Below are 22,912 nucleotides of genomic sequence, written 5' to 3' on the forward strand. Positions count from 1 at the left end.
ATCTTTGATCAGGCGCGCAGCTCGGGCTCCTACTTTTAGATCCCAGGGTCCTGTTTGTCTGCGGAGTTGACTTTCAGCAGCTGGTGGCGCACACAAAATATTTGGAGCACTTTCGGGAGATTTTTAAAATCGTATTTAAGCAGAAATTATGAGCTTTGCCAGATGTCGTCTTTCCGTTGGAAAGCTGTTAGGTTCGTATCGCTAGGTTAAATGTTTGTGTCTGTGATTTCTAGGTGATTGGCTCCTTTAAATGCCTTTTATAACTACATTAGAGTTTGCCAAGAATTGCAAACAAAAAACTGCTGTTCTACAACTAGTTTGTCATTTGTTATCTTTATTTACCTCTACTGAGTTATATTTTGTCTCCCAGTGAGTTGTCTGTGCGCGTTTTCAGATTAGATTCAGATTAGATTCACCTTGTCATTACACATATGCAAGTACAACAAAATGCATTTTAGCGCCTAACCAGAAGTGCATTAGGTAGTAATGGCAGAATACAGCATCTCTATACTGTAGACTCTACCGTAAGTAAATTGCTATTTGACTCCACGCATTTTATTAGTGAATTCAATGGTTTGGGTTATGTTTTAACATAAACAATAAATCTGGTCGGTTGCAGCTCTAACCATGTGTAAGGGTTTTGTTTAGATTCAGCACATTAAAGTTGATTAGAAGAATTACGTGGGCTGGTTAACTAACAACTGGCAGCAGCATTATTTGTTAAATGATTTAGTTTCATGTTTTATTTTGTTTCTCAGTTCATTAGGCTGGTAAATCAATCAGTGTTTCTTCAGTAGCCATATAATTGATAATGTGAAGTCACGGTGACTTGCCACTTAACTGTTACGTTGCTAGAAGACGTGTACAAACCTGTGAAGATCACATTCTCATCTCAGTACCTACTAATTAGAACTGAACACATTGTGGTTTATAAATTGTATTTTTTTTGTTAACAGACAGATTTTCTGCAAAATAATGATTGTAGATCAAAGCCTGATGATACTAATCTATTGATATATTGCCATTACTTTGTCTAAATACATAAAGTTGTTGTGAGATGATAAGTGTGTTTTGATCGTAACTGAAATGCTTTTAGTTCATGTATAATAGAACACAAACTATTTATCATAATACTAATTCTCCTATTTTTCTTTTTCTGTGTAATCATAAGAGATATTAGGAAACGAGCAATCTGAAAAGTAGCTGACTAGAAAAAAGCCCGGTTGATTAAACATATACACTGAGTTTACTGTTCAGTCACAGTTACTCAGCAAAAACAGCTCCACTCATAGGGACAAGTTTGTGCTTTGAACAGTGGAACCAGTTAGGTTGGTTTTGAGGAACAGATACCACTCAGACCTTTTAAACTTTATGGTAAACTTTGAAACCTTCAGTGACATTTCATGATTAGACATTAATGCAGTTTTACTTTAAAAACAGGCAGCTTATTTTCCGCCTCGTGGTTATACATGCTCTGCTTATGAAGTTACCTGTGTTGGATTCTTGTGACGTGTGCGCATGTTATGATCTGAGATAAAGATAAATTACTAATATAATAGTAGTAATCATTGTTTTGCATTTTTTGATAACTATTACATTTGATTAATAACGAATAGTAGAAAAGTACACTAGAAGCCAAAAAGTATAATAGTCATTTTTACTATTTTATGACCTAGGAACGTATCATAAAACAAAATTATTGGTTGGTTATTTGAAAATAAAAGCGGTCATTGGTTGCAGCTCTTGTTTAATGTCTCATCAGGTCAGAGGATTTCTCAGACATGGAGCCAAAGAGGAATGTGTCTTAAACCACAGGAGGTCAAAGAACGGACTCCATCTGGAGGTCAAGCACGGAGTCAAGTTTTATGTCACTTATTTTACTGCACTCTTACTTAATTCACTTTGAATCCAAGGAAACATTTCATGTCTATTGGAAAAATAAGACTTAATATGGACATTATAAAATGTAGCTATTATCGCACAATGATTCATAGGTAAAATACATTGTGATTGTTAGAAGGATGTTGTTACAATTTCATAGCAAGCATGTGTATGTTTTCTTCTAAGACACAGGGAGCAGGGTTATAGCTGAGGGTGATGTGGCTGGAGAATCTGTATTTTCTCATTCCACTCTGTTTGGTTTCAAAGTGTGGGCTTTGTTTTTTTTTCCAAACAGCTGGGTTCAAACTCCCAGGCTACAAACCCTCGGAGATGGACAAAAGGATGCTGCTCTGGTCAGGACGCTTCAAGAGTGCAGACCAGATACCAGAGTTTGTGGCGTAAGTAGCCTCTTCCTGTTTATACCAGACCTCCCAACACACAGCAGTACTGGTGTGTGTAACTGGTCCTGTAAGACTGTGGCCACTGTTTGTGGCTGAAGGCAATTACTGGCTTCAGGGTGGAGATTTGATCTGCTGCTGTGATAATAGACCTGGTTGTCATGCAATACAAACTGCAGACCCCTCCTGAACTTAGTGAACCGTTATAACGATCAGAAACACTAATCCTCGTTTGCTGTTTATGTTTGCTTAAATGTGCAAACCTCAGGAGTGAATTATTGGAAACAGAAATGCTGATAGTAGAGTGGGAGGTATCAATACCCAATGATGACTTGACATGACTGGTGTTGTATCGAAAAAGATTTTTACTTTTACACACACTTAAACGGTGTGTGATAAAGCCATTACGTGTATATTTCGCCACAGGTTTGAGACGATTGAGGCTGCCAGAACCAGAATGAGAGTAAAATTCTGCTATGTGATGATTGTAAGCACATTGGCTGCGTGTGTGCTGATGGTAATTCAGGGCAAAAAGGTGAGTGATACCAGAATAGTATGTTGTGTCCACATGCTTCATTATCGTGTTTATTTGCTGATGACACCTTTGGCTACAGTGTAGTGAGGATTTAAATGTTACTGTTCATTCTATTTTAGAATACATATTTACCAAGATACTAATGTGTTTTATCCCAATTTGTACAGGCTGCACGCAGAGACGAGTCTCTGACTGCTCAAAACCTGGAGAAAAAAGCTAAGTTGAAAGCAGAAGCTCTGGTTCAGAAGTCGGAGTGATTTTTTTCCCCCCTTTTCCTATTGTGTGTATTCAGCTTCTTCACTCCCAACCTTTTGGAGAAGTAGAGCACAGCTTCTTGAGATCCAGTAGTGTGGGAACCTGAGTTTACAGGTTTTTAAAATATATTCTTGGCATTTCCTAGACAGCAAAAATGACCCAGTGAACAGAATTGGATTCATTTCAATGTTTCCAGTAAAAATTAAAGTAAGTAAATTAAAAAAAGGCCTTCCTGTTTTAAAACCATCGTCAGAGACAACGGTATTTTGTAGTGATGGACACGGAAGGGTTAGAAATACGTCATCCATCTGTACCATTACTATGTAACTAGAGCTGTTTATTCATATCTATTGTGACTTATGTTTGTATAGAGAGCACCAAAATTGAGTTTAATAAAATGTTTAAAAATTCCTTTTTATAGTCTAATGACCTGTTCTGATGAAGTAGAAACATTTTAATGACTAAAAAACTGTCAGGGGTGAGCATTTCCAGTCCTCAAGCGTCACTGTGCAGCTGGTTTCTCTCCTGCTACTGATCATGTTGATCAGGTGGATTCAGTCAGTCTGGCTGGGAATAGCCAACGGACACATCTGATAAAAGGTAATAAGAAGAGGGTATTTGTTGTTTTTCATGTTAATTTAAGAGATGTTTGTTTTCTGACCAGCTGATTCAGACATCTCATAACTAGTATGAATTTAATGAACCAAACTATTACTGTATTATAACAATTACACTAATTAACACTGCGGTTCATGAAACAGATTTTATGCAAATGGGATAACAGGGAACAGTTGCACAAACTCAATACAACAAACAGTATGAACATGTAGAGCTGGTCATCTCTTGGAGAGATGTTGACAAAAGTAAGTAATGAATGACATTCAGTTTAGCTAACTAAGGTGATCATCAATATTTTCAAGTTTTAATCTTTATCTTTATTGAAATTAGCTGGAAGGATTTCTGTGGAATAAACATTATGGCACCCTCAACAACATGACAGATGTTTAGCCTAAATTTAAATAAAATCTAATGTTACAGCAAAAAGCTGGCCTGTGTGTTGATGATTTGGCATGGTCAAATCGGAAAATACTACCTGAACAAGTCGTTTAATAGTGCTAATAGTTTTTCAAAAATAATCTGATTACTTCGTCACAATAAAGGTCTCACTGTTGGCTGAGGCAGTCTGATCTACTGATTTTAAGTAGTGTGCTAACAGTTTCACAATCTGCATGAGTCCCTTTGCGTGAAGGGTATATAGTGAAGTACACTGTAATGTACGTCATACCAGAAGGGGCTCAGGCCACACCTCACTTCCCGAGGAGAAAAGAGCCATGTCATCAACCAGTTAAATAGTTAATGTAAAAACTATGGTATACTCCCAAAGATGCATCAGTCCTGAACTAAAGTGCTGCAAATGAAATGACATTACGGTAAGATAATAAAAATCCCCACTGGTCTGCTGCTGCACAGGATCCAGGGTTAAATAGTCTGTTTTGTCTTGTCCAAGTCTGTCCATTTATCTCAGTGCGAGGGAAGACACCAATTCCCATGGTTCCATGGGGTTATTCACATCACACCAGAGGCAAGAGGCAGTCTGAATTCTTCAGGATGGAGTCCGTAGCTGGAGAAGCCTCGTTATTGGATAGAGGAATGCATGATATGAGATCCAGGAGGGAATGCAAGAAACCTGGTTTGTTACCAACAAGCGCTACCCCTCAGCAACACCGGCAAGTTTCTAATTTGTCCATCTGTGGTAATTTATGCAAACTGGAGCGAGAAGGTGATGGAATTCACCTGAAATTATCAGAGTCGTTTAAGTGCCGTTGGTAGAGTTCAGTTCAGTCTGAGGGTTTGGTCTGGCCACAAAGCACTGCTGCAGGCAGTTCAGTCCAGTGACCACAGTCAAACGTGATCAATGTCTCAGTCAGTCCAGTGTTTAGGTTGGATCATTCTTCTGTTTGGGTCAGAGGGGGTTGAAATAAAGTCCATGTTTGTCTGTCTTGCAAGTCATTAATGCTTCAGTCAGACAAGCAGTGCAGTCCTGAACTTCCCACGAAGACAGAACTCGCCAGTCTTACAGGAACATGAAGAGGTGCTTTTCATTTGTCATGAGCTGAGGAAGAAATCCAAAAGTAAGACGGGGGTGGTGTTACAGGGACATTCTGCTAGTAGGAGCTACTAGGGTGCAGAGGTAAACTCAGCGCAGGACAGAATGATGAGTGAAACCTTCACAAACTGGCTGACAAGACTGCAGAACTTTACCCACGCTGGACATACGCGAACATGTGCTCCTGTAATGTTTATCGTAATCATGGCAATGACTGACTCAATCTCTCCAACGATGAAGGGGGAACAAGGAGGGTTGTCATTACCACTGATCATAGCAGTGGGCAGAGTGAGAGAAATGAGTGGAGGCGAGAACGAACGTGGAGCAGGAGGCCTATATTAAGCACTATAGCTGGAAGCCTTCCATCGGGGCCTCACACTGCTGGAAGAGGAATTGTTGCTGCTGCAGGTCGACGGCTGGAGCCAGTGACGGGTCTTCATCTTCAGTGTTGAAGTAGCGCTCAATCAAATCAAAGGCTTTCTGGTAGATTTCCTGGTTCTCATGTCCCTGCAGGAACTCCAGCTTGTCCAGACCTGTGGAAAAGGAATGGGTGAATACTTAAAAACTATGCCAAATTATCAGTTGCTCTCCTCTATTTTGATTATTATTTGTAGTGATTATTAGTATTGTTGGGATCAAGAGGCTGCATTTAGAAAGGCTTGAGTGTAAGCATGTTGAAAGTGATTTACCATAAGCTTCTTCAATAAGTGCACAGTAGGGGTTGATGCCCCCTCCCCTCTTGGCTTCCAGTTCTCCCAGTCGCAGAATATTCTCTATGCCATTTAGAGCCACCTGGACTATTTTGGAGTCCATGAGCGTGAGCAGGTCACACAATGGTTTTATGCAACCTAGATCCACCAAATGCCTGCAGAGGGCAACACACACACACACAGTGCATAAAGAAATCTAGTATAGCAGTACTATCCAGTGGACATAAGCTCTGTCATTTGTTTATTTGTAAGTAAATATAAATGTGAGACCTTGGATAGTAGCACACACTGGTTGTATACTGTAAGCATGTACGACTGCATTTTACCTAATCTGCTCTGCAGAGCCCCCCGAGGTGGCATTAGTAATGGCCCACGCTGCTTCCTTCCTTGTACGAAACTCTGCTACCTGCAGGATACTGATGAGTGGAGGCAGGAGACCTGCATCTATCACCATCTACAAAAGGTAAGAATACTCAGTTGACAAATAGTCAAATCAGCCCCAAAACCTCCAGGCTACATTGTTGCACACAACACACACCTGTATTTGTGCTCTGTTGCCTGCAGTGATGTTGGAGATTGTCCAGCAGGCTTCCTTCTTGATAGACTCCTTGGGGCTACTCAGAAGGTGAAGTAGAGACTGCAGCGCTGAACAGTTTAGAATCACCTATGAAGTAACAGGTAAAATACAAAGTTAGAAATATCCACCTATACACACATTTTACATTTCTTTCTGTAGTCATCGTTTTACTTCATGTGCTTTTACCTGAGTTTGTAGATCATCTCCAGTGACTATGTTACCAACAGCACGCAATGCAGGGGATACCACCTTATAATCAGAGTGCCTAGAACAAATGCAGAATTGTCTTAGTATATAGAACATCTTAATGGTGAGACACAGGTATATGTTTAAATCCTTACATCAGTAACTCCACAAGCCTGCGACAAACTCCTGAGTCAATGACAGCTTGAATTTTGTCATTAGGGCCATCAGATAGGTAGGACAATGCCCAACATGCATCGGCCAGGATGTCTGTGTCATTGACAAACAGCAGCCAAGACAGCACGCTGAGACATGGGGACACCTGGAACAAAAACAAATGACAAAACAACATGCTGGGAGGATGTGATTGTACGAGTCCCATTATGTTTAATATGAAAAAGTTCTTAAAACCTGTGACCTAGAAAAGAAACCTATGATGTACCCTATCAATGTGAAGCACATGCTGTTTCTACAGTGACGCTATCTTTCCACATTACCTTAGCAAAGTCAGGAGGTGGGTTCTTTCCTCTGCACAGATTTGAGAGTGCCCATACTGCATTCCTCATCATTGTTAGACGATTCTGTTTGGCCAATAACCTGCAAAAGAAGTTTTAGCAAGCATGTGTTACCAGTGATAAAGAACCAGAGTTGCTCTTTGTTTTGCAGTCACTCAGAGTTGCTACTTACTGCACCAGGGAGGGGAGAATGTTGCAGTCTATGACAAAGTCTCTGCATTCTGTACTATCTCCTGCTATATTTCCCAATGCCCATACTGCCTGATGGGTTACAGTACAACAGCATTGTATTAAACATAATGTAATATTTAATAGGATAATAATTTATATATAAAAAGAATAATCAAACATGTTTTTATTTATCACAACATCAAGACAAGCATATGAATATAAAACAGCAACATGGATTTGGTCACAGTCAGTGAATCTATTGTACCTGTTCCTGTACATCTTCAAAGTCTGAGCTGAGCATTTCTATGAAAATGGGCACAGCTCCTGCCTGGATTACCACCCGAGTCTGATGAGATGTACCTGATGCAATGTTGGTCAACACCCATGCAGCTTCGAACTACATTCAAAATAGAAATAAAAACAAATAAATATTTGGAGTAATGTTAACATATCAATATAAAATTGACTGAATTAACAATGATATAAATCAACATGCAACGTAATGACCCTACAGTGAAGTCAGCCAACGCACACAAGAAATGTACCTGCAAGGTGCAATTTTCTCTTCTCTTCAAAAACTCAACAAAGCGCTCCACCACACCTGCAGTGGCAATGACCTCATCGATAGGTGGGTTGGGTTCTATTTAACGAACGCAGCAGAAGTGGACAATATAACAAAGTAAACACTGCAACACTTGAAAGCACTGATATCAACACATAAAAGGTTTACACACACCATAAGCAAAGAAGAGCCGGAACGGTGAGTGATATTTACCTTTAGAAAGCAGTTTCCTAAAGCGCTGAGTACCTATTAGTTGCTGCTCAGGAGAACTGGAGAAGATCATTTGAATCATATCTTCAGAGATCACCCCTCCCTGTGTGCCATGGAGATGGAGATTTGACCAATCAAATCTGATTTCTTGTTTTAGTTAAGGGATCCGAAAAAGACAAACAGAATTGATGATCTCTGACCATGAGTGGGTCCATGTTATTGGCCTGGGACTCCAGGTAGCCACTATCAGCCATTCCATCGTCGTCCAGTGTGCCATCATCCTCCACTGTGGCAACATTCCTCCTCTTAAACAGCTAGAGCAGAGTTGTTATTTAAACAAACATATTCACTCTTCTAATAACCTAGTAAGCACGTCTCTGGCTCAGGTTTTCCTTTCAACTTCAGAGACAGGAACAAATCAAACTTCCACTTCATAGAGGTCAGTGAGGAAAAACCAAGGAAAGTCCTTTCCTTTTCCCTGAGGACAAGTGGACACAGCTTGCTTACCTGTTCATCCTTCTTTTGCTTGCGGAGCTGTAGGCCCTCCTCTTCCCTTCTTCTTCGCATTTCATCTGTGTTGAGAGATTTGTTCTTGTAGCTCTTGAGTCGTGCATTGTCCTTACCCTGACTCATTGTGTAGCCTATAAGAATTAAAACATAAACATCAAAAGCTTTGGAAAAAGATCTAGAGAAAATATTTGAACTTTCTGATTAGAAAGGAGTCATGTACTTGACAGATGGAAAGCTGCTGTATTGCACCACCAGTTGTATAACAATGCATGTAGCTTATTGTAGCTGTGCTTGCCAAAGTATATTACGGCAAACGGGGGAAGCCTACACCTCGACCGGTCAAAGCAATATTTAAGTAAACTGACGTAGGTTTTTGACAGCTGTACCTTACACACCTGGCTAAACAAGGAAATGTTGCTCTCAGCAAACCGGGGGCACCTCGGGTTACTACCTTGTTAGTTCTAAGTGTCTAGACACTGCGTGATTAATAATCAACCAGACATATTATGATGTAATAAGCAGATGTGCGGCCTTCGCTCGTCAAATCGCAAATCAACGAAGCGGTAAACAGCGCAGAATTAAAAAAAAACAAGCTGCACCTAGCAAGTTAGCTAGCGATAATGTCACAGCCGTTGTTAGCACCATCTAGCTTCGGAAGCTAACGCTAGCTGGCTAATAGGGGCCAACTACCGTTGGCTCTTAAATCCAACGTTATAACGTTTTTTCACAGACAGTGTCGATATTAGAAATTCGATTCTGTGTCTTATTATTACGGGTCACCAAACGTACCCTCGTATATATCCATACTTAATAACTGACCTGTCAAATCGTGCTCAGTAATCCCCTTATTCGCTAGGCCACCGTTTCAACAGCCGTCGCCGGTATGATACTGCGCATGCGTGATTCGAAACGCAACACCCCCACCCACACAACCAGTAAATCGCCACAAAAACAGTTCTGCTGCTCAAATACTTTCTGTCAACATGCGGGAACATTCTGCATAATATAATACACAATCAACACAAACCACGCGTAGACTATTCACAGAGAAAAGTGCGGCAGAAGCCGTGCGTAAATACAAAGCAACTGTACCCAGAAAAAAAACTTTAAAACCATTCCAATTTAAACTTAACAATTAAACTTAACTAACTCAATTAAAATGAACTAAACGCTTCTATGTAAATGTTGTAAGCCTTTAATCCTGACGCTTTTTTGAGGAGCTGGAGGCAGACGCTCCGGCGCCAGTGCCACCTGCGCGTCTGTGCAGCTGTCAGCTAAGGTTTTGTTTTTATTTCACCTTAAAAGATTCGCGACTTTAGGCCTTCTTGTGACGGTAATCGGCGTGGAGATGGTGGTTGGGGTGCGAGTGACCATCACAGACGATCTGTCTGCCCATTTCTACCTGACATGTAACAATTGAAGTCTGCAGGTGCACCGCTAGTTGCTACATGGCAGACGTCTCGACGCCCCCCCCCCCCGCACCTCACACCCCTTCATTTACCTTTGCATTATTGTGATATACGTGTGATATAATTTAGCTATTTTTTATTCTCTGTATATTCATTCTAAATGTAAAAGGTAAAAAATCACTGTAATGTGACTTCAGGCTGCAGGTGTATCTGTTTTAATACAATTTAAATATATTAAATAAAATGTGGGGTTTGTCAGATTGTTATTAAATGTATATGACATACATCTGTCTTGTTGTCCACTGGAGTCATAGCTAATTTTGCCAAACACAATTTCCCCAAGAGGATCAATAAAGAATAAATTATGTCTATACCCAAAGCGCAGATGAAAGGCAGTCGTCCAGAATCTCCGGACGACTGCTCTGAGTATCTTTCCCAAACAACCATCCAAATATCAGCCAGACACGCATCAGGAGCCAGACATTGTTGCATTTTGAAGTTCAGGTGCCTATAAATAGACCACGACACGCTGTAAAAATAAACTCTTGGCCATTTTACGCCACAGAATGACAGCACGAAAACCAATCGGCGTCCAGGCGGACTGCTTTGACATGTGGCATGACTACATGAACCTCGGGAGACTGTTGCGGGATGTGTGTTACAGGCGTGAGGCGGAGCCCAGAGACAATGAGGACGCGAGCAAAGACCTAGGAGCTCCGTGGGGCCCCATCCCAGCCTGGCGTGGGCCGGACGACACGGCGAGCAGTACGCCCACCAGCCCGTCGGACTGCAGCAGCACCGGGGCGTCCTCAGACTACTGCAGCCTCTGCAAACAGAACAGGGAGTCCCCACGGGTCTACCGGTCACACAGGCTGAAATCCAACGACGGGAAAGTCATCTGTCCGGTTCTCCGCAGCTACACCTGTCCCGTCTGCAAAAGCACCGGTGACCACGCTCACACGCTCCGGTACTGCCCGACGGCGCAGAAGCAGAAGGAGGCGGGGACGCCGCCGGTGTCCAGGTTCTGGTAGCGCTTGATGGACATCGGAAGACTGTATATAATTATCAGACATGTTTTGACGATGTGTTGTTGTGCACAAATGCTGCACAAGTTCGCAGTGTGTGCGCAAAGGAACAGTTTCAAAATATGCAAATGCTTTGTACATATGTTTGGATCGTGCCTTTAAGTTTGTGAAGTTTTATTATGTGACTTGGAGGCACATGTTGGACTCATTGGACGCAAATTCACCTCGATTGTTTCGAATAAAAGTTTGATTTCACTTAAACATAATGTTGCTTTATGTTACACACATGGAAACACTTAGAAATACTTGAAACTGGGTATTTTAAGCAAAGTCATGTTCCATCACTGTTTTCACTAATGTAGAAAACAACAATTCTCTGTCATGATACGTTTGGTTTTGAACAGCTTTTGAAGATACAATGGGAACAAACACTGTTCATGTTGTTAAGGGTGCGGAGCCGTCCACACGTGGGGACACACAGGAGCCTTTTTACTCGTGGGTCGTGCTCCATTTAAGCAGTACTTACTGTCTTGCTATCAGCTGTTATCACAGCGTATATTGCAGACCCTGCCTCCGCTGCCAATCAGCATGAAGTTGTTCAAAGCTGCAGGTGCAAAGCCAGACTTCACCTGCTGGGTCACACGCTGATGTGACCGGGTGATAAAACCCTGTTACCAAACATCAGGGCTGGGACAAAGTCTGCATTTCATAATTGTTTGTAATTGTAGAAGTCAGTTATGCAGCCGCTCGTTGTTTCTCTCAGTTGATACTGCAGGTTCTTTCCTTATTCATTCACATCAACATTTGAATGTTGGAGGAAGTTCTTAACTTTTGATGGTGTAAGTTTAAACAGATACATGTGCTGATCGTCCATACTAAAGTCCTTGCTTACATTTTTCTTAGCTTTAAATCCAATACAGGTGAACAAGTAGTATTTTCCTTTTTGTAATGCTCTATTTTATACACATTATTCTAGTGTGGCTGTTGCTTCTTTAGGAAAACGGAGAGAAGAGCAGCCTTTTTTCTCTGTGTTGTATATGTCCCAATTAAACCATAATCATAAACTTCTTTACTGCCTCAAGACATGAGCTTCAATAAAATGAATAAATGCAGAACAATGCAGCTTAAAACAAGACGTGTCCTCGGTCGCTACTGTGACCTTTGAGGGCAACTGCTTATAACTGTTTACCTATAAGTTCAAGTAAGGTTTAGGAGGTTTCATTCAGCACTTGTACTTGAAGAGATTTGCTAATTTATGGTATAGTATTGGACATGTTGCTGCAACAGTGCACAGCCCAAACAAGAATATGCAAAATATCCAGTTTTCATGTTATGCATTCAAAAGTTACACAATGAGTGCATTTCATAATTATAGAACGCATGGGCGTTAGATAAGAGGCGCACGTGATGCTTGTCATAAAGCTTTCTCTTGCACAACAAGCTATTCTATAAAATAGGCAGACCCCCCTCACGCGCACACACACTCACACTCTCACCCACTGCACAAACATTGGCTCTCACACTTACCAGGTCAGGTCCAGCAACAAGCGAGCATTATTGTCCTGCTTGTGTATATTTTGTTTTGATTTATTACAGTTACGTGGTGTAATTCATTCTTTAATTTGGTAATGTGGGTGTATTTTGTTTAAAATATATTGTCTAATTCATATATTGTAATGTCTTTCTATAGATCACAATGGGAGAACATAATCTTCTACGTCTGGCTGCCATAGTGGTTTCTGTGGTTGGCTTTGTAATAAGCTTAGTGTTCAATGCGCTGTCAGCACTGGGAATTGGTAAGAAATGTTTGAAATGTGCAATACTGGATTATTAAGACACACGGCTATGTCATAACCCTTTACAATGTGACTAAATACTTTCATTGTATCTTCCTAATAGGTCCTTATTTAACCACTACATCCAATGTGTCTGCTAAGTTTGACACTGAGATCACACCTTCAGGCTGGACCTTTAGCATCTGGTCCGTCATCTACATCTGGCTGTCAGCCATGATCATTTACATTCTTGTGGGACTTTGCAGAAGGTTTGAGCAGCTTTTTATCTTCTAACCTAACATTATGTGAAACATTAATCATCTTTCAAATAGTCTCAGACATGAACACAGTTTTTACAAAGTCCTTGACTTGCTGTGGCTCCTTTGTCTTGCAGGAATAGTTATGGCTATGTTTATTGCAGCCCTGCAGTATTGCCCTATGGATTCTTCATTAGCTGGTGCCTCAATCTGTGTTTCAATATTGGCTGGCTGATTGTTTGGGACCAAGGGTAAGTGTGCGTTTCAGGTCTTTTAGAGTGTTTACGTCTCACTGCGTTTTACAGCTAAGTCTTGACTGTCACAACCCTTCTGTTTGTCTCCATTGCTCCAGAGAAATGATTGCTGCATTCATTTTTCTCATTCTGATCATCTGCACAAACTACTCTGCGGTTTGCTTCATCTGCCACGGGCTTCATATTTATGGACCATGGCTCAATAAATACCACAAAACAGACCTGTGGTTACTGCGTGTGCTGGTTAGTATAACAAATGTACTGCTTGTACATATTAGTTGTTAATAGGCAGTTAAGGCACATTAATGTGATTTAATAGTATAATGTGATATAAAGCTGACTTAACACTTATTGACAGGTTCAAAATGGTGTGATGATATACACAACATGGACAACCATTGCAACACTGATCAACCTGACCATTGTGTTGATTTATGATGTGAAGATGTCCCCAACAGATGCAGCCACCATCTCCTACTCTGTTTTAGGTCTATTGTTGCTTGTGTGGTATGTGCTTTTCCCTTGAAGAGTATTTTATGTTTGACATATTAAGCAAATTTGCCCACAGTATTCTAAGATGTTCTTTGTTTGCTTTGGGTGTCGTAAAGGTTTATCCTTGAAAACTTGGTCCTTGACAGACATGTGCGCTACATCCTCATCATTTACCCTGTAGTGATCTGGGCCCTGTCTGGAAATCTAGACAAAAACTATAACTTTAACTCTGCCAATCGCAACGGCATCCTCATTGGTAAGTCTTTTCAAGTATTTCTTACAAATTCTCACATAAACATAATATCAGCAAAGCCTGATTACACTAATTACACTAATGATGCATTAGAAGTTGTAAAAGTTATGAATATATAATTCAAATAATTATGAACACCATTAACAATGTGTGAGAGAATATTACTACTACTAATAAAAATACACCAGAACAGCCTGAATAATCATTTAAAAATGATTCACCTTCTTTTCTCAGCTGTGCTGTTGGCTTCATCCTGTGTGCTGTTTGTCGTGAGGATTGCTTTAGTGATCTGGAGACATATAAAACAACCGCTCTATGAAGACGTCAGTCCTGAAACTATGGAACCGATGGACATTGCAGAGAAGCAGAAAAAGATATTTCACTAAAAATTCTTCAGAACCTGTTATGGCACAACAAAAGTGATGGATGATGTCACATAATATAGATGTACAGCATTATTTTTAATCATAGGGACAAATATTCACTTTTGTATGATGGTATGAATTGTTTAGTTTGGGTTTTTAAAACACACTCCTGTAGTTTGTATAGTTTTATTGAATATATAATCGCATTGTTATTATTGTTATTCTACAGTAACTTTATATTTCTCATTCTGTTGTATTGTTTTCTTTTTTGCTTTTGTATGAGCTGTTTAATTGTGATCCAGCAGATGAATGAACAACGTGTTTCTACAGCAAAAGTCTGTAAAAAAAAAAGCCTGGACAATTTCATTATCAAGATATTGTTGAAAAAAGGTGTTGAACGATACAAAGTGAAGTTTGAGTGTTTTTTTCACTATAGTGTCATATTATAGTAAATTATCCTTGACAATGTTACAGAATGCAACCGCAATTGCGGTGTCAGTGTATTGCTGAGCAAATGAATCAGAGCCGGCTTCCACCTATAGGGGGCAGTCACGCCAATCGCCCGCTAAACATCTTAGATCTGTCCGAGTCGAAGAAGAAAAAACTTCCTGAGACGTTGACGTATATCTACGACTGCGGGTATTATTTCCCAGACCTGTATCTTTCAGGCTGCACGGTCAAGACAAACTTTTTTCTCACCCACAAAAAACTGCACAAGCCAGACATTTCCTGTTCCCTGTACGAAGGACTTCTAGAAAGGTTACTGTTAGAATGTCAAGACCTAGACTTTGGATTGACGCCTGCCACGTCGGCAGCTTCGCTGCCTGAAAGGCAAAGCCCTGGTCTGATTTTCCCCCGCTTTCACCGGCCTCCAAAAAAACGCGGGTTATACATAAATTGTAAACAGCGCCATTGTTTGAGACAGATCCTGTATTAGCCTGTAGCATTATTGTTAAAATAGGTACTTAACTAAGGTCAGCTGAATGGAGACAAAGTATCATACACTGGTAAGTTAATGCCTCCATGTATTTATTCTCGTTGTTTTACCCAAGACGACGAAGTACACAAATATTAATAGCAGCCACCTCTGAGGGCGTTACTCCAACGAATGATAGCCAATGTTCAGTTAGCTGCACCATCTCTAACGTCACATTCGCTAAACGATGAATTTATTCACAGTCCTTCTTTATAAACACTAGGTAAAAGGATATTCAATCTAAACACCCTCCTATCGCCATCGTTTAGCGTAACAGTGGACTACACTTACTGCGAACACGGAATACATGATATTGTGATGTTCATAATATTGTTTGGGCGTAAGAGTTCGAGTTGGTCAAAGTCATGCTTTTAGACAGTGCTTTATCTTCAGTTTACTTTCTGTCATACATTTCGAACATGACGGCAGTTAAAACTGTTTTTTTAAAACGTTAATGTTGTTAATTAAAAGACCGACTTGTGCCCTAAACAACTTTTTACAAGTGAGAGCATTATTAAAGTGATTTACAAGGTTAATAAACTGAATTGCTCCATTGAGAGTATGAACTTTACTCTTATTATACCCTTCTTATTTCTAGAAGAGACCCAGGAGGAAGCTCTGCTACCTCACTAACAAGAAAAGGTACACACGATGATGTTAAATATTCACGTGTTAGTATAGAAATGTTTGATTCATATATTATCCCAAATTTTGTCCTTTCATTGTTGTTTAAACTAATTTCATGTTTTCAGTTCATCCAAACAATGCAAAGACAAATTGTCATTAGAAGACATTGATGGAATGTTTGATGACTTGGGTGAGTTGAGTATTTTTGCTTTAACTCTTTGCAGTTAGTTAAAATGTTATTGTCCTAAGAGGTGTTTAAATGTTTTTAAAGATTCTTCCTCACCTGGTAATGACATAAGTCCTCTCCAAGACACTGATGAGTCAGACCAGAGCAAGAGGGGGATTTCACCAGTATTACAGAAAGGAAGCCTTATCGTAAAACTTCCGGTCAGTCAGTCATTACAATGGTTTCTTTTATTGGTACAAAAAAGGTCACATCTGAGCTGTTTTGAATGTAGTCGCTAATGACTAATTCTACAGGTGCCAGGTCTGTCATTGTGGTGTTGTGTTTTAAAGTTATTAAATTTGTGTTATGAAACCTTTTAGGGTTCTGGGAGAGATATTTTGAATTCTGCAAGAAGGTCACTTGCTCCTGAGCTGGAAAATGGTAAAAACAAGTATTTTACAGAGAAATACATGCTTATTAATTTGATGTGTTTTTTGTGCTGTTTGAAAATGTTTACATTTATTTTTCTAGTTGCAGCCTTGAACGTTCCTTTCAAACTGCATGAGCCGGTAAAGACATCAAGCCCTATTGAGGAGAACCTTGTTCTTGAAGCCACAGTAGAGGAGGACAATGAAAGAGCTCTAGTTGTGCCTCAGGTTCTTGATTTTGAAGAGCCAAACACAGATCTCGTAACAATCAAGATCCCCCAGCGCAAAGCATACGTCGCAGAGGAGTAAGGAAATTTACTTAGTGTATATTTCCTAACTGTCTATCTTTTATGTACACATAATTTTGTGTTGACTCAACAAGACAATTTACTTTCACTAGTTAATCTGAAACATTTCCTCTCAATGATGTTTCCTACTCCAGAGAAGTTAATTCTGAGCTGGAGTCTCCTCCAAGCAGGGTTACTTTAAGCAAACCCACAGTGTCCAGTCACAAAAAACAGGTGGCAACAGAATGGTGAGTCTTTTTAATTAATCACATTTAAATTTACTTTTTTTCTTAAATTCTTTTTTTTTTTCTTAAATTCAAAAATTTTATCTTACTGAAAATATAATTTCACAGTGGGGCTAACGCTAAGACTTCTTTGTATGGTTGCATTCTTGGCTGTAATTCCAGCTTTGCTCTTTGACTATATGATGTTGAAACAATGTGCAAGTCTGTGATAATGTATATGCTTTAAATTGCAGCAAACAAAGTCTCCCCACTAAAGAAAAAACACCCAAGAAACCTCAAAGTCTGGCTGAAAGAAAAACACCAAGGTACGAAGTGATGGCTTGCGTGGTGATCATGGATTTCTCTGTAGTTGAATTGATACATTTGAGATACACAAATGTACCATCGGGATTTAAGCATAAGACACAAACATTGTACAACAAAATAAACTTTTTTTGATTTTTATTTCCTTATCAATAGAGAACAAAACTCAGAACCATCAGTATCAGCTGTGAAGCAGAAGCCTGAGCATCCTGTGAACCAACCACCAGCAGAAAAATCCACTCAAGTGGAAATTGGCATGAACGTGTTTTTACAGAGGCTTAGAAATGCCCAAAAGTCAAAACCTGCTTGGTGAGTTCACAGAACAGATAGTCTGCAGAAATTGTAAATGTAAAATCTAAAAATATTTAAACAACTTTATTACTACAGTGGAGTTGCTTTGATAAATCCTTCATCATTTGAGGCTTTGTGTGTGTGTATGTGTTTTTAAGTTCCAGGCGATTGCAGTCACTGGTTAAAGTACCCACACCTCCCCCTGAGCCTGAGGATGAATTTCGGATTCTGGAGGATGATACACCTTTTATTTACATCCCATCTAAAGCCTACACCAGAAAGTCCCAGAGGCCGAAGGAGACAAAGGCAGAACAGAAGAGCACTGATAAAGACTGCTCAGTAGACAAGGGAACACCCGATGGCCAAATAGAGACTTCTGTTATAGACTTTTCTCCAGGTGACTTAGTGGAGCAAGAGAGACCAAACAAAAAGAAACGCAACAGAAAGGCCCTGAAGCAACTTATAAACCGAGACCGCAAGGAAGCAGAAAAAGCAAACACTGAGAAGTTAAAAAGTAAAACTCAGAAGTCCTCTGATGCAAATAACTTAAAGTGTTTAAAAGGGGGAAATGAAAAAGCCAAGAAACAAAAGAAGACAGAACTCAAAGACCTAAGTTCTCCTTTAGGTAAGCTGCTTCCCTTTTTCCTGTGTGTTGAAATTGTATTATGTTGCTTCTTAGAAAAGGTGATTGACTCTTTTTATGATTTAAACCTTTATTGTATCAGAACATTAAATGATAGAAATATGACCTACTAGCCATTTTGCGAAGTCCTTCTGTACATTTTATCAATTCTATTCTTTTAAGGATATAATTTCTCAGTTTCTTAAGTTGCACACACTTTATCACACACTTTAATAATTTACATACATTGTTCATGTTTCTTTTGCTGACTCAGACAAAGAAATCATTGGCTCTGGTGCGCAAACTGGAAAGACTTTAGCAGATGAAAAGGCTGAACAGATCGCGCCGCCTGCTGGATCTACCGGGAGCTCATCTGAAGACAGTGAATTTTTCGGGAAAAGAAAGCGAAAGCAGCCTGGACAGTGGTGGATAAGCTGCCCTCAGAATGCAGAGGAAACCAAGGTTACAGACAACCAGCCCACAACCAAGAAGTCAAAACCAAACAAAAGACAGCCCACAGCAGAACTACCATCACCCATTAAGCCTAAGAAAGACAAAGATTTAAAGAAAATAAATCAGAAACTCTCTGTGCCAGTAGCCAGCAAACACACAAATACAGCTGCAGATAAGAAAAAGAAACTGAATGTGAAAAGAAGAGTAGAGACACCAGACAAGAGGAAGACAACTGATGTAGAGCAGATTGATGTAAAAGATCAGCAGCTGGATGTTGCAGGTCAGGACCAGGTTCATGAGGATTTAAGCCCCTTTAAGTTTGCCCCAAGACACCTAAGCCTCGGCTCAGGTAAGGTAAGAGGACATTTCAGTCTTATGTTAATGTAGAAACTGTAGAAGGTTGATGTTTCCTGTATGATCTTTTATAGGGACTAAGGTTTTTCAGAAAGTCTACAATCATGTCTCCAGTGAAAACATGTCCACAACACCAGCATCTGTGTCTACCAGAAGACCTGAGCAGCAGCAGCAGCCCAGGGATGGAGAAACAGAAAAACGGAGGAGGAAACTACCTGGTAAATGGTGGTTAGTTAATGGTGTGTCTGAAGACATAGAGCACGGCTCACCACAACTTCAAAAGCTTCACCGTCAGGAGTACAAACCTCGAAAGGAGAGGAAAAATCAGTCCCGAAAGAGCAGATCTCCAAGGCTGGGAACTCCCAAAAGTGGCAATGTGGCAGTTTCATCAAAGCTGCAGGGGGGAACTGCTACTCCTTCTCTGAAACTGAAGCCTTTGTCCGCTCCAAAGACTGTAAAACGCTCTCTGGCCACGTTTAAAGACATTTTCACTTCGGCTGCTGAAACAGAGACTGAGATTGGAAATGGAAATGGAGATGGAGATGAGGGTCAGAATAACGGACCCAATATATCTTCTGTTGCGGAGGTCAGTGGGTTCTCTCCAGTGGACAGCAAGTGTCAGCCGGAGAAGATGTAAGGAAAAGGCTGAAGTTCTTCTACATCATTCTTATTGTCTGTGGATGTGATACTTAAACCGTTTTTTTTTGGCAGGTTAAAACTACTTACAAGTGGACCATCGTCCATGATTCAGCTGGAGCAGTATGAGGAGAATGATGACTTAAGTAGGATTTAAATATTAAAATATACTTAAGATTTGCCTTTCTACTGGATTCCTTGAACTCTTTGATTGTTCACCAGTTTGTCTCTTTTTAATGGTCTTTGATGTTGGCTTTTTTCTAGTTCTTCCTTCAACCAGAGTCAGTACTCCGCTCCTGATGTCAGATATGTGTGCTCCTCCTCTCAAACCGATGATCCTTCAGCCAAACGATAAAGACAATCTGGCAGAGTGGTTCAAGAGTCTCTGGTCTTCTGATGCCCACAGTAAGACAAATAGAAAGTCTTGTATAAAAAATGTTTTTTTTTTTTTTTTTTTTTAGGTAGCTCTCATATTATTGGAACACATCTTCACAAATGCTTTAATTCATATTATCAACCGGACGACTTGGAGGCATAAAACGTGTTAATTATTGGTCACAGGTGTTAACTGATTAATTCTCGTAGATGCTGCTGAGGTCAGTCCAGACGATTTTGATTGGTACTTCTATCGAGACAGAGCTCTTGGATTCCTTTTGGATGCGAACTGTGGCTCTGCCTGTGTTGGGCGGCTCCTACTCGGCTCCTACACGAAGAAGCCTCTGTGGGTGGATCACAGCGCTCTGACCGTAAGGAAACTAGAATAACTAAATCCTCATTTAAAATGGTTTAATTTTCTCACATTTACTAAATTGTTTTTCCATTATTGTGTCTTTAAAGGTTTTTAACTTAATAACCAGCTCCGTGGTCGTAGTCACCAACGGCAAAGTGTCCCGCTTCTGTGCAGGACAGTGCTTCACAGTACAATGCGGTAAGAATATATCATTGCATCATTGCATCAATGTTAGTGCAACTCTAACTATCAGGGTTGAAAAAGCAAATGAACCCTGCTGTGTAGAGTAATAATTAATAAGTGTGTCTGCTCTCTTCACAGGATGTGCCTACAGCATCCAGAACCTCACTGGCCAGCCAGCAGTTCTGTACTTTACAAGGACACTGGCAGAAGGTTCAGACTGAGTTTGTTTTGTAAGCTAAACAAAGGGCCGTATGTTTATGGAATATTTCTGGTCTGCTAAAATATTTGTAAAAAGACTGAATTTTTAATGTGGTGTTGAAGAAATGTGATCAGAAAATGTAAATACAGTTTTGTTCTGGTAGTGGAGTTTTTTCTTTAACAGCTTTCTGCTTGCATGTGTGGTTATCAGCCTCTGAGGGGCAGTGTGCTGCTTCTTTTTGCACAGATGAACACAGACTTGTCAGATGTGCTTTACACTGACTGTATCTGCTCATTTTGACTTTGTAGGAAATGCTACCGATTTGCTAATAATCTGGAAGCATTGTCTTCTGAATGGATGGTGGTGTTGGACAAACGACTCTCCTGTCAAAAAGAATAAACTGTAATGTGTGAGAAAAGGAAATGTTGGAAAGTTTCTAAATAGTAAAAGTATTATCCAAGATGTTTAAGTGGTAGTTTCATGTAACTAATCTGCGTCATGTGGAAATTCTGTAGACACAATTTATCAAAAGGGGATTCAGATGGATTCTGGTCTTCCCCAGGACGTACACAGCTGCAGATTCCAAGATGGTGGGAAAAGGAAGAAATAGTTGCTGTCTTGCCTTCATCTAATATTTTTTATCATGTAAACAGTCTCAGCTAATGCAGTAATTGGCAGCAGCCTAGCTTGTGACTCAGCTACAAAGATTGCTGAGTGGTACATAAATTCCCCCAGTGCTTCTACGTGAACTACATTCATGAACTGGTCACTGGACACTTTATTGGTTTGTTAGACTTTCACCCACTTTAACATTAAATTGTATCATGCCAACGTGTTGTATCTAACATGCTCTATACAGTATATATTATACTGTATTTGACTGGACTAAATAAAATGGAAATTTAGTTGAGACAAAGCCATAAACATAAAACATAAAAAACAAAAACATTTCATCTGTGGTCTCATTTGTTGGAGTTGGTGGAACAACCTATAGTGGGCTTGAAGTCACATTCACGACTCGGTGATGAAACATTTAGTGACCTACTTCATGGAGGCTGAGCTGTGTTCCTGTAAGCGAAGCTGTTATATTTCCTCCCCTGTAATCTACTGAATCTTTTATAATACACTGATACATGTTTCTTCAACAACAACCCTGGGACAACACTATGTGAAGAACTGTCACATTAATTAGTCACTGAGTTAATGTTAATTACAAAACGTAATAAATATGCTGCATAACGTCTTCGTGTTCTAATTAAGCTTCTTGTTGCTTTCTTCAGGCTATAAAACGTCCGTCACTGCGGAGTTTCCAGCAGCTTCCCACTGGGTAATGTCACATATCGGTTTAAAATGTCTACTTGATGCTGGCGTGGTGCTCCTGCTGTGTGACTTGCTCGAGGGCAGGATCTCTTTCTAGAGAAGAAGCAGGTCTTCAACTGGAACCCGGCTGGCCAGATACGCTGCCTGTAGCGCATCATCTGAGAAGGAGGGTGAGGGTTTAGTAACAGTTCAGATCAGTCATGAACCAGTGCTGGGTGGCGCAGCCCCTCAAACGGTAGTTACTGTAGCTGTTGAAGAGGTTTTGTTGAGTCTAGGCTTCTCTAAATGGCTTGTTTTTTTTTAATGGGGTATTAAAAATGTCAGGCCTTTGATGAACACGCTCCATCCACGTGCAGCAGGAGGAGCGTGGCCGGACCGCCTTGGCTTCAGGTGAAATGCAAATGCAGCAGTTCTAATAAGTCGCTTCAAGTGTTGCGGCAGGAAATGAATAATGCAGTCCTCGCGCGGAGCGCAATCTCAGCGCTCGCCAACTGCATCCACGCGCCGTTATCGCGAAACGCATCAGACGCGAGTGCATCTGAGGCAGTAAATGTGCCATTTAAGCACGTTGGCATGCTCTCAGGAGACGAGGCCTTAAAGGGCCGTTCCTCTGAACAGATTCAACATGTGACAAGTCAAGTTGCGCCG

General features: G+C 40.3%; 5 protein-coding genes across 5 annotated transcripts; 4 read left to right on the forward strand and 1 right to left on the reverse strand.

Moving 5' to 3' along the window:
• The first annotated feature begins 32 nt into the window (after positions 1-32).
• fam162a (family with sequence similarity 162 member A) lies at positions 33-3,480 on the forward strand. Its single transcript, XM_029147009.1, has 5 exons — positions 33-191; positions 1,763-1,843; positions 2,177-2,279; positions 2,706-2,814; positions 2,982-3,480. The coding sequence occupies exons 1-5, from the start codon at positions 149-151 to the stop codon at positions 3,069-3,071; spliced, it is 426 nt and encodes a 141-aa protein (XP_029002842.1). The 5' UTR covers positions 33-148; the 3' UTR covers positions 3,072-3,480.
• Positions 3,481-3,818: 338 nt separating this feature from the next.
• kpna1 (karyopherin alpha 1 (importin alpha 5)) lies at positions 3,819-9,589 on the reverse strand. Its single transcript, XM_029147004.3, has 14 exons — positions 9,434-9,589; positions 8,612-8,745; positions 8,305-8,418; positions 8,108-8,207; positions 7,878-7,972; positions 7,598-7,729; positions 7,334-7,422; positions 7,144-7,243; positions 6,805-6,968; positions 6,650-6,728; positions 6,425-6,550; positions 6,213-6,340; positions 5,866-6,041; positions 3,819-5,709 (listed from the first exon to the last, which is right to left on the reverse strand). The coding sequence occupies exons 2-14, from the start codon at positions 8,735-8,737 to the stop codon at positions 5,522-5,524; spliced, it is 1,617 nt and encodes a 538-aa protein (XP_029002837.1). The 5' UTR covers positions 8,738-8,745; positions 9,434-9,589; the 3' UTR covers positions 3,819-5,521.
• Positions 9,590-10,589: 1,000 nt separating this feature from the next.
• Positions 10,590-11,298, forward strand: LOC114854845 (nanos homolog 1-like). The gene has a single exon (XM_029149573.3). The coding sequence runs from the start codon at positions 10,590-10,592 to the stop codon at positions 11,052-11,054; it is 465 nt and encodes a 154-aa protein (XP_029005406.1). The 3' UTR covers positions 11,055-11,298.
• Positions 11,299-12,532: 1,234 nt separating this feature from the next.
• On the forward strand, positions 12,533-14,841 carry si:ch211-161h7.5 (uncharacterized). Its single transcript, XM_055508173.1, has 8 exons — positions 12,533-12,578; positions 12,739-12,844; positions 12,948-13,092; positions 13,218-13,331; positions 13,433-13,577; positions 13,693-13,841; positions 13,943-14,082; positions 14,314-14,841. The coding sequence occupies exons 2-8, from the start codon at positions 12,745-12,747 to the stop codon at positions 14,463-14,465; spliced, it is 945 nt and encodes a 314-aa protein (XP_055364148.1). The 5' UTR covers positions 12,533-12,578; positions 12,739-12,744; the 3' UTR covers positions 14,466-14,841.
• Positions 14,842-15,296: 455 nt separating this feature from the next.
• Positions 15,297-21,106, forward strand: si:ch211-161h7.4 (neurofilament heavy polypeptide). Its single transcript, XM_029149147.3, has 17 exons — positions 15,297-15,451; positions 16,019-16,062; positions 16,173-16,237; positions 16,319-16,434; positions 16,594-16,654; positions 16,745-16,946; positions 17,084-17,176; positions 17,407-17,478; positions 17,633-17,785; positions 17,926-18,392; positions 18,664-19,191; positions 19,271-19,829; positions 19,908-19,978; positions 20,097-20,237; positions 20,418-20,578; positions 20,670-20,760; positions 20,884-21,106. Exons 1-17 carry the CDS (start codon positions 15,428-15,430, stop codon positions 20,964-20,966), a joined length of 2,931 nt encoding a protein of 976 aa, XP_029004980.1. The 5' UTR covers positions 15,297-15,427; the 3' UTR covers positions 20,967-21,106.
• The last annotated feature ends 1,806 nt before the right edge of the window (positions 21,107-22,912 follow it).

Source organism: Betta splendens, chromosome 4 (genome assembly GCF_900634795.4).
Source record: "Betta splendens chromosome 4, fBetSpl5.4, whole genome shotgun sequence".
NCBI classification, from domain to species: domain Eukaryota; kingdom Metazoa; phylum Chordata; class Actinopteri; order Anabantiformes; family Osphronemidae; genus Betta; species Betta splendens.

Bases quoted from the DNA above. Each gene is read 5' to 3' on its own strand.
- fam162a (XM_029147009.1), top strand. From the start codon at position 149: ATGAGCTTTGCCAGATGTCGTCTTTCCGTTGGAAAGCTGTTAG. The intron at 192-1,762 runs GTTCGTATCGCT...ATGTCTCATCAG, and splicing joins TTCCGTTGGAAAGCTGTTAG to GTCAGAGGATTTCTCAGACA. The intron at 2,815-2,981 runs GTGAGTGATACC...CAATTTGTACAG, and splicing joins TGGTAATTCAGGGCAAAAAG to GCTGCACGCAGAGACGAGTC.
- kpna1 (XM_029147004.3), bottom strand. From the start codon at position 8,737: ATGAGTCAGGGTAAGGACAATGCACGACTCAAGAGCTACAAGAACAAA. The intron at 6,551-6,649 runs GTAAAAGCACAT...GTTACTTCATAG, and splicing joins GAGATGATCTACAAACTCAG to GTGATTCTAAACTGTTCAGC. The intron at 6,341-6,424 runs GTGTGTGTTGTG...TACCTTTTGTAG, and splicing joins GCAACAGAGCACAAATACAG to ATGGTGATAGATGCAGGTCT.
- LOC114854845 (XM_029149573.3), top strand. From the start codon at position 10,590: ATGACAGCACGAAAACCAATCGGCGTCCAGGCGGACTGCTTTGACATG.
- si:ch211-161h7.5 (XM_055508173.1), top strand. From the start codon at position 12,745: ATGGGAGAACATAATCTTCTACGTCTGGCTGCCATAGTGGTTTCTGTG. The intron at 12,845-12,947 runs GTAAGAAATGTT...TCTTCCTAATAG, and splicing joins GCTGTCAGCACTGGGAATTG to GTCCTTATTTAACCACTACA. The intron at 14,083-14,313 runs GTAAGTCTTTTC...TTCTTTTCTCAG, and splicing joins TCGCAACGGCATCCTCATTG to CTGTGCTGTTGGCTTCATCC.
- si:ch211-161h7.4 (XM_029149147.3), top strand. From the start codon at position 15,428: ATGGAGACAAAGTATCATACACTG. The intron at 16,238-16,318 runs GTGAGTTGAGTA...ATGTTTTTAAAG, and splicing joins TGGAATGTTTGATGACTTGG to ATTCTTCCTCACCTGGTAAT. The intron at 19,830-19,907 runs GTAAGGAAAAGG...TTTTTTTGGCAG, and splicing joins AAGTGTCAGCCGGAGAAGAT to GTTAAAACTACTTACAAGTG.